A 10,657-nucleotide genomic window follows, 5' to 3' on the forward strand; every position below is an offset into this window, starting at 1 on the left:
TCTAAATTTGTGTACTTTCGTTTATGCATTTTATTTTTCTATGTTTAAATAGCAAAATTGAAAATATAATATAAAATAAATCGATAAATAGTTATTATAAATTTATATATATCTACATATATAAAGGAACAAATTCGTTCAATAATTTCAAAAGATGCTGAACTTCATAAATGACTTAAATAATACACAAAATTAATTTTATCGAATGTTAAAAGTTTGAAATATAAACAAAATAATATTTAATTTCTTATTACAAATCAACTAAAAAATATGTTATCAAATTATTAAACTCAAATATTCATTAAATTATTAAAGTAAAATATCCATCAAAGAATTGATATATAATTAATATTAAACTATAAAAAAAATTCTAATTTCACTAATTCTTTTGAAAATAATAATAATAATAATAATAATAATAAGCTTTAAACTTCACTACAAACTTCAAACCTGACTTTAAACCTAATTCTATCAATTTTTTTGATATTTGGTTTTTTAGTATATATTTACAAAGTCATATTTTGACGACGTCCAGTCAACTTACTTACTAAATTGCATATTTTTAAGGCTGGTCCTAGTTTTAAATTCATATATTTAACCATCATTTCCGATGTTAACAGCATAAAGGCTTTACCGTCAATTTCCTGCAATTGGATATATACTTTTAATATTATATACTTTTAATTAGAAGTCAAATTTTTTACTTACGTGTTTTCTAAAGAGATCCGCATATTTAACTAAAGAATCATCATTAGTTCGTAGAAAGTAGATAACATCATCTGTCGACCATTCGCCAGGATGTGTACGTAAAGGTGTTAATGTTGTGGTCATAGTCGATGTACCAGCGGTTGTTGTTGTGGCTTGTACAGCCGTTACTGGATTTGCAACAACAGCTGTTGAAGTACCTGATTGCGAAGCGCTGAATGGTGTTGCCACTGATGTGGGCAAGGAGGCACTTGAAGAGAGCACCGATGGTGATTTGTAACTGGACGTACTATTTGTCGCCGTGTTGGATTGCTCTGGATGAACCTCTGCTACAAGTGGTGCCATATATTTTACATTCGAATTATGATTAGATGTTAATTGATTTGTTGTTATTGGATTAGTTGTTGTTTGATTGCTGTTATTTGTGCTGTTTGTTGTTGATTTCATATCATCCTGTTGATTCGTATGAAGATGTCGCATTGGACGTAAGACTTGAACAGGAGAATTTGCCTGTTTTGTTTACAAATTAATTCATTAAAACTATTTATTAAATTACTTTCAAAACATTAATACTAACCTGCTTATTTGTACCATTTACATTGAATTTAACATCAATTTTTAATTTCTTCTCCGCTGGCTTTGATTCTGCATCATTAGCTGCGCCATTATTTACAGTTGAACTGCTTGTCACTTTTTCCACATTTTCCACTTTGATAGCTTTACGTTTTTCAGGTAGAGCTGGTGAAATTGGTGGCGTTATTGGATTATGCTTTTTCTTATTGTTTATACATTTTTCGCACTCTTCAGTCGTAGCCGTTAATGAAATTAAATTTGGACATGCCCTGCATGTAGCACAGAGTGTTTGTATGAATTGTGCCAAGCTTTCATCATCTTTGTTTCGCAATTGTGATGGTATCTTAACCTGTCATAAAAAATATATAGAAATATATCGTTCAGTTTATTAGGTCAGAAACAAAAATTTAATAATTTACTTACCGTATAACTTTTACCAGCTGCCGGCACTATGCACACATCACCATCCAATGCAAATAATAGCTTCTGAAGTTGTTGGTTATCTGTACTGGCTGCTAACACTTCTTGCAAGCAAAGCTTTGCCAATGTCAGATGTGTGGGTCCAGTTACCATTGATGGTAGTTTAGAACTGTTAATAAATGGTCCACCCTTGCAATTGATGCGAAAATGTGCTGTAACTGGTGAAGCTGGCAACATCGAATCAATTTCCTGTGTTCGCGTTTCAGCAATGCGTTGACGAGTGGTTCGGTGTTTACTCGAATTTGATTCCATGCGAGATTTATGGCCAGGCGGTTGCATAGGATGGCAACTACGAGCGCACCAACCAACAGGAAATATATCCCTGGAATCGTAGCTGCACCAGTAGTCGAATGCTCCACGCCACCCATCAAATGTCACATGAATCTGGTCGTCTTTAATCGCATCAACTGTCGCACAGCAAATCAGTTGAGGATTCTTTTTATCGACCGCCTCGAGCTTTTGCCCAACTTTGAAGAGATTCTCCTTTGGTTTTTTTGGTTCGGGTTGGAAGATGTCTTCAGGTGCTACCATTGCATTATTTAAAATTTTACAGAGGTAACCGGGCCAGCTGGAGGCATTCATGCGAAATCCAAGTGGTGGCTGCAACATTCCTCCACTCTTCTCACAATGGCCAATCGCATGAATTTCATTCGAGTCGACCAAGCGCCAAAAATCATTCTGACTATCGCTGCCATCTAAACGTAAACGCAATCTAGATCCCAACACTCCAACAACAGAAGCAATGCAAGTAGATGTCAAATTTCTAGGATCCATTGCTTCCAATTTCATACCAATTTTAAAGTCATTCATTGGTGGATTAAGTGCTTGCTTAAAGCATTTAGGCGGAGCAGCTTCACTGCCCGATTCCTGCAAAACAAATTATATTCAATTAGTGCCAATGAAGCGCTTTACTAAATTATTAAGACTTACTTTCAAATAAGCTTCCCAATCAAATACGTGAAAGCTCTCGTATTGAAATGGACCTGTTGGCGTGCACGAACCTCCAATCATAGACATTTTATTACGTTCAGCATCGTTGCGGTTATTGTTGTTATTGTGGCTATTTTGACGTGTTGGGCCATTCTTCTTCATGTGCTTATTCATACACATCATGGAACAAAAATCCCTGTTGGGCGCACCATCACGTATGACATTGTCACACTGCATGCAAGCACCTTTGCTATATGCTTTGCGGAATATCACAATGCAATTCTCACTGCAAAACTCCTTCTTGCCGTTTAATGTAGGCAGCACGTACTGCAGTTGCTGCTTACTTTCCCCACACCAAGTACACATGGCACGTTTAGCAGGTCGGCCGCGTGAGCGCGGTGTCGAGGATGTCGGTGTGCCAGGCGTAGAGCCATTAGTGTTATTACTATTTGGACTGCTACCATTGGAATCTCGGCTGCCCGGCATTGTTGAAAATTTTACTTAATGTGTCCACACCAACAAAGCACACAATTCTTATGATTTATGAGTTGAATCAATATTTTAGTTTTTGCAAATTACTTGCAAACATACTACTTGTTAATAAATTTGGTGCAAATTAGTTCTGATTTGCTTCAACAGAAATTTTTTTCAATCAGCGATTGTCAGTTTTGTTGCTTTCTGCTTTGATTTTGGCTCTCTTCAGAAATGCACTCTCATGTTTTTGCGCGTTAAAGCAAACAAAAATTACGCGTTTTGCATTCAACACAAAATTAGTTTATATACGCACAGAAACTTGTTTTATTCATGCCCCAAAGGAAACATTACTTGAAAATCGAATTTTTTATTTGTTAAATATGTGAGCCACAATATTTTTACACAAGTTTAACATATTTTGTCAAACCTCTCGATTATTTTTCCTGCACTGTCCGCCATTACGAAATATAATCTGACGTAGTAGCTGTCAAACTGTTTGGAAAGGGCAACTGAAACTGAAATGCGTTCGGAAACCCAAGCAAGGCACGAAAATATTTACAAATTCTGTAAATTGAAAAAAACATATATCTAAAAAATATTATATAAATATATATTAAACATATCAATGGTATGAAAAGTAATTTTTTCATAAAATAAATATTTAAAATAACAAATATTTAAATTAATAAATATTTAACATAATATATATATCATATTATTATAATAGTATATATATATATAATATATGCAGTTAATCTTCTATTTAGAATATTAAAGAAAAGTTTATTATTGTACATAATCTACAATATTTATTCTGTGGGGTTTTACCACATACTTTATTTTAAATAAATATAACAAATGTTTACAAAATGATAAAAACGTTGTGTTACTAAAACGTGCAAAATAGGAAGAAGAAGGAAGCCAGTCGCCAGTTACTGAAGTTAGCTGCTCATTGAAAAATGTTCCTTTTGCCCACAGATGGTGCGAGTGCGTGTACATTCACACACAGAGGGCGCTGCAGTATGTGTGGCGAGTTCGCCACAGTACTCCCCCCTTAATAGCTGGACCGGTGGTCTGGTTTGTTGACTGTTGATTGTAACCTGCTACTCTAACGGATCTTTCACATTAAAGGTTACTTGCTTCTTCGTTTGCGTGAGTTTTCCTTTCTTTACAGGTCTGCAATCTACGTCGACTTCTGCAAACTTTGGTTCGATTACTGCTGGCTCGAAAAATGCCGGTTTCAACCTGTTTATTGATATGTTAACCTGCTTACCGCGTACGTCAACCGTAAAAAGTCTGTCATTGATTTTCTTGATTACCTTATGTGGTCCTGTGTATGGGAGCTCTAAAGGTTTCCTTACATGATCTGCCCTTACGAATACATGCGACGCATCGCCCAATGCTTTATGAACGAATACAGCTTTGCTAGAATGATTGGACGTCGGAATCGGTCGTACTTGCTGGATGTGCTCGCGTAATGTTGCTAGGAATTTTTGTTCGTTCGGAAGCGTGTTATTTTCCACAAAAAATTCTCCCGGTAGACGTAACGTTGTTCCATACAACATTTCAGCTGCTGAAGTGTTGATATCTTCTTTATAGGATGATCGAAGTCCGAGCAAAACTGATGGTAACAATTGTATCCAAGCGTGTTTAGGTCGCGACATAAGAGCTGTTTTTAAAGTGCGATGAAATCGCTCAATTAACCCGTTAGATTCTGGGTGATACGGAGATGTACGTATTCTTTGCGTGCCTAAACGATTTGCTAGCGCCTTGAATAAAGCTGATTCGAACTGGGTTCCTTGATCAGTTGTTATGATTTTCGGAGAACCAAATCGCGATATCCAGTGTGCGTAAAAATTTTCTGCGACTGTATCGGCGGTGATATCTTTCAACGGAACGACTTCTGGCCATCGTGTAAATCTGTCCATCATGGTTAGTGCATATCTGTAACCGTCACATTCGGGAAGTATTATTAAGTCCAAATGTACATGATCGAATCGCTGATCCAATGGATTGAAAGCTTGTGGCGTAAGTTTATTATGCCTGTTTATTTTTGCTTGTTGACAACTTTGGCACGATCGTACCCAATTCGCGACATCTTTTCGGATTGACGGCCACACGTACTTGCTGCATAGTTGTTTTGTCGTTGACTTAGTACCAGCATGTGCTAAGGAGTGCACTGTGTCAAATGTCTTCTTTCGAAGTGATGATGGAATATATGGTCTGATGATTCCTGTTGATACATCACAAAAGGTTGACATATCGGGTTGTAAAAAAAGTTTTTGTAATTGAAGTGCTGAATCTGACTTTAATAGCTGCTTAAGCTCTTCGTCTATTTTCTGATGGTTACTAATTATCTCGAGATCTATAACCGTAGGCATATTAATTGCATCAATTCTGGATAAACTATCAGCCACTATGTTGTCATTACCATCTATGTATGATATGTTTGTTGTAAACTCTGCAATAAAACTTAGTTGTCGTAGTTGACGTGGTGAAACTTTATCTGACTTTTGTTGGAATGCATAAATGAGCGGTTTGTGATCTGTTTGAATTGTAAAATTTCTACCTTCCAGTAAATGTCTAAAATTTTTGATGGCTAAATATATAGCTAGCAACTCTCTGTCGTATGTGCTATAATTCTTCTGCGCTGCCTTGAGCTTCGAAGAGAAAAACGCAACCGGTCGCCAAACATCACCTTCTTGCTGTTCCAGTACTGCACCAACTGCGTTGCTTGATGCATCCGATGTCAATCGAATTGTACTTAATGGAGACAAAAATGTTAATTTAGGTAACGCGGTTACACTTGTTTTACAGTTTTCAAACGCTGCATCTAACGTGGTAGTCCATGTTATAGGCGTGTTGTCGTTCTTTTTTTAATTTTTTAATAGCTCATTTAAAGGTGCTTGTAATTTGGCGGCCTGTGGAATGCACTTGCGGTAATAATTTAGGATTCCCAAAAAACGACGAATTTCTTTTACTGTCTTTGGCTTCGTGTATTCATTAATTACTCTCACTCGTTCTACAGGCGGGCTGATACCATCGACTGATACATCATACCCTAAAAAACTTAGTTGTGAAACTCCGAACTCGCACTTAGCGGTGTTTATGACAAGCTTGGCCTTATTGAGTGTTTTTAGTACTGCTTCTACGTGTTCCAAATGCTGCTGTTCACTTTCTGAGAATATTAAAATATCGTCAAGGTAGCAGAAGACAAATGGCATTTTCCTGAACAATGAATCCATATACCTTTGAAAGGTTTGCGTAGCGTTTTTAAGACCAAACGGCATGACTACAAATTCAAATAACCCAATGGGTGTACTTACTGCGGTTTTGCATATGTCATCAGCTTGCATCGGTATGTTATAGTACGCTCTATGTATATCAATCTTTGAAAATAATTTGCTAGCATGTAGTTTTTCCGTTACTTGGTCTAGGTATGGTATTGGGTACCTATCTGGTTTGGTTTGCGCATTTAGTTTTCTAAAGTCACCGCAGGCTCTCCAAGCACCTGTTTTCTTTTTTACCAGGTGAATTGGACTCGACCACGGACTGTTTGACGGACGAATAATTTCTTGCTCCAACAGCGTTGAAAATTCTTCGCGAATTGCCTTTAATTTTTCCGTTGAATAACGGCGTGACCTTTCATGCACTGGCTGACCATCAGTGACTATTTGATGACAGACTACAGATGCGTCAGGGAGGCTATAGTTATTTGCACTGCACAAATCAATGTATTTGTTGACGACTGTAAAGAATCTTGAATTTGGATCCAATGTGTATACCGAATGTATCGATGTGGTTTCAACTGCACCAGATGACGACAATGTAGTAAGCGGGTCTAATAACCGTCTTGATTTTATGTCTGGAATTAGACCATATTTCGCCAGAAAATCTGCGCCCAAGATTGGACATTTGACGTCTGCTATAATGAAGTTCCAATTGAAATTGCGTCGTAAACCAAGATTGATGCTAAGTCTCTTAGTACCGTACGTTTTAATAAATGAATTATTTGCTGCGAATAATTTTAGTTCATCTGGCACTAGGTTGCGTTTCACTGTGATTGCTGCTAAAGGAATTATGGATACGGCCGATCCGGTGTCAACTAGAAACTTCATATTTGAGATACGATCAATTACATGTAAACGAGCTTCTTCAGTGCAGTGTTCCAGCGCGTTGTCGTTTACTGCACTTGTGGACGACAACGGTTTTAGTTTTCCTTCTGTTTGATATTAGTTGTTTGGCAGCCGAACTCGCATGGTTTTAAGCATTTTGTTGCAGCTGTTCCAAATTTAATGTGATAATAACAGACTTTTCGATCTTCACGCTGACTTTTAGACTGAGTTCTGCTAGAACTGCGAGCCCCGCTTCGCCCCTGTGAGTTTGCTGGTCGTCTGAGCTCTATTGCTATTTCACTTAGTTTACTTACCACTTGTTGCAGAGATATTTCTAACGCTGTCACACGTGCCTCCAATGTTGATTCCTCTGTGTTACTGCGTCGGTTAATTGCAGATGCGGTAGCCATAACATAATGAGGAGTGGGCATATTGTCAGTTATTCTATCTGCCAATTCGGCCATTTGATTAACATCCTTGGAGCTGCACGCAGATAAGATGCAACGAATGTTACTAGGCAATCGCTGCAACCAAAGTGCTGACAAGGCGTCTTCCGACATATTTGACGCTGCCAGATCTCTCATCTCTCGAAGCAACTGCGTTGGACGCTTGTTAGACACGTCTAAATCCGTTAGCAATTTAATCAATTGTTTCTGACGCGACTCCCCAAATCGTTAAATTAATTCATTTTTCAACGTTTCATATTTGCCCGTAGCTGGCGGATTTTTTGCTATGTCTGAAACTTGACGAAGCGTTTCGCCGTCTAGTGCTGTGATTACCGTGTAGAATTTGGATAGATCAGAGGTGATGCGATTGATGTGTAGTAATCCGTCCACTTGAGTAAACCATAACTCCGGGTCAGTTTGCAAAAATGAAGGCAAATTCGTTAACTTTACTGCATCAATATCGTTTTTTACTGTTGTGAAATTCGTGTCTGCCGCTGCTGACTTTGCTGTTGTTTCTTTGTTGGCATTAGACATTTCTGCTTCTTTCTTCAGCATTGCGTCACCCAACATTGTGCAAGTTTGTTTTGACTTTATGAAATAAATGAATAACTTGCGCTGCTTCCAATTATGTGTTTAATTTGCGTCGGGGTCACCAATTATGTGGGGTTTTACCACATACTTTATTTTAAATAAATATAACAAATGTTTACAAAATGATAAAAACGTTGTGTTACTAAAACGTGCAAAATAGGAAGAAGAAGGAAGCCAGTCGCCAGTTACTGAAGTTAGCTGCTCATTGAAAAATGTTCCTTTTGCCCACAGATGGTGCGAGTGCGTGTACATTCACACACAGAGGGCGCTGCAGTATGTGTGGCGAGTTCGCCACAATTCTATAAAATATTTTAATTGGTTTATTATTTTTAGTTAAGCAGGATATTGACGATGCCACATGTTTGCAAATTAGGTATGCGTGCTACTAAATCGCACTGTGTGTATTTATGCGTATAATGTATGCGGTATGCGGTAAAATTAAAACTTTTCAATTATTTGTTAAGTCTGCACACATGTCTGCTTGTGTATATCGAAATCTGCAGACTATCTAATTTAAGAATTTTGGTGAGCGTCGGACGAGCAAAGGTCGCGGAAAAGAATTGAAAAATAATTGAAAAAGTGCTAGACATTTATTTTCTTTAAAAGAAGCAAATTTGAAAAAAAGTGATACAAACAATTCTTAAAGAAGTTTATATATTTTAGAAATTATTTTGTACTAAAAACATTTTTAAGTAAGTTTTTATATATAAAAAATTATTTTGTGAATTAAATTAAAAATTATTTTAATTTTAAGAATTAAAATAAGAAATTATGTTTCTTAAGAAATTATGTTTCAAACTCTAAGGAGTATGAAATCTTCATTTTATGAAATATATAACATGTTGCTATTATCATTATCTCATTCTGCACTCTGTACTTGCTCCGCTGTTGTTATGGACGCTGTAAAAAATAAATCAAAACTAAGTATGCATAGCTTGGTTGAAATTGTATAGCAAAGCGCATACTTGAACTTGGTGTGCAGATATGTAGCATCGTCTCTATCAGGGCTGTCCAAAGCACGGTCCGCGGGCCACATGCGGCCTGTAGCTAATGTTTGTGCAGCCCGCGACATATTTTTAATCTATTGCTATAGCAATTACGCAAATTTTCTTTTGGTGTGTTGGTAAAACCACATTATGTTAATTTTATGGTATACCAAGTAAATAAACTTAAATTTATAAATTAATCAAACTAAATTTAACATTAAAACCGTGCTTTTATTTTCGTCGAAAACAACTACACAAAATCTGTACAATGATTGCTATTACCCCGCGATCGCATTTGGTCTGAACAGCCTTGGTCTATATCATGCTTTATTCTCAATATACTCAAGCCGACAATCAAACTTGTCACGTACACATACTGCAACCAACTCTCCCAAAACGAACTGTCAAAAATTGCCCAAATGAAGCAGCGTTGCCAGTTGTCTGTTCTCTCTATTTGTTGCTGTCAATGCTAAATTGTATGTCCCATTTCATAGCTAACGTATCATTTGATAATTGATTTCAATTAAGAAATTTAATGTCCTCTGACAAGTATTCTATTTCGTATTTATTCTTGTAAAAATGCGGAAATTTCCAGTTTTAAAAGGAATTTCTCAAACATTTTTCATTTTTCGACTGAATTTTTCATTTTCCAACTGACTGGTTTTATTAAAGTCTACTCATTTAAATATTTTTTTTTTAATTAGCAATTGATGTGTCGAGCTTTAGAAATCAAAATTTTTTATATATGGAAACACTTACTTACTGTTATACACAGTTATTTTAAATTTCAAATTTTTCATCCTGTATTTATTTAAAATTTGTATTTATTGAAAATATCGCAATATAAATTAAAAATGTATTAACAATTTATTTAAAAGTTATACAAAACATTTCAGTATTATATGCTGCTCAAGTTACAATAAACATTGTGAGGTTAAAGGTAGATCAAAGCAAAAATCGAGATTAAACTACTAATCTCGTTGTTAAATCACAGATTTCCCACACAAAACTTAATCTTCTCTTGGTCGAGATGAGTATTTAATCTAGTTCGAAATTGTATTTATTACTCTACAACTCTGCAAATGTTTTAATATCACAGATTTTTTTACGATCTTAAAAGAATTGAGAGAAAAATCTCAAAATTGATTCAAAACAAACCTTGAAAATTTGAAAATGCTAAAGTGAGTAAAACTTTTATTAAATTTGTTTAATAGTTTTGTACATAATTATAACTAAACTTTGTTGAATTATTGCTATAAAACTATTTATTTAGTATATATTTGAAGTTTTTTGCACAAAATTGTAATTAAATGCTTTATTTACAGAAATTTATCAAAAACAGAAACAAAACAATACA

The 10,657-nt window shown here is 35.7% G+C and overlaps 2 protein-coding genes across 2 annotated transcripts; both read right to left on the reverse strand.

The window, feature by feature from the left end:
* Positions 1-548: 548 nt before the first annotated feature.
* LOC119682633 (polycomb protein Scm-like) lies at positions 549-3,711 on the reverse strand (the record flags this gene model as incomplete). Its single annotated transcript, XM_038096119.1, is given in 5 exon segments — positions 549-644; positions 709-1,215; positions 1,283-1,627; positions 1,702-2,625; positions 2,689-3,711. Coding segments are annotated over 5 exon segments (2,358 nt in total), but the record flags the coding sequence as incomplete, so codon positions are not given.
* A 3,661-nt stretch (positions 3,712-7,372) lies between these two features.
* Positions 7,373-7,837, reverse strand: LOC119676948. The gene has a single exon (XM_038088215.1). It carries the CDS (start codon positions 7,835-7,837, stop codon positions 7,373-7,375), a length of 465 nt encoding a protein of 154 aa, XP_037944143.1.
* Between the last annotated feature and the right edge of the window lie 2,820 nt (positions 7,838-10,657).

The sequence above is a fragment of the Teleopsis dalmanni genome, chromosome 2 (assembly GCF_002237135.1).
Source record: "Teleopsis dalmanni isolate 2A chromosome 2, ASM223713v2, whole genome shotgun sequence".
NCBI classification, from domain to species: Eukaryota; Metazoa; Arthropoda; class Insecta; order Diptera; family Diopsidae; genus Teleopsis; species Teleopsis dalmanni.

Coding starts and splice junctions, on each gene's coding strand:
- LOC119676948 (XM_038088215.1), bottom strand. CDS start 7,837: ATGTCGGAAGACGCCTTGTCAGCACTTTGGTTGCAGCGATTGCCTAGT.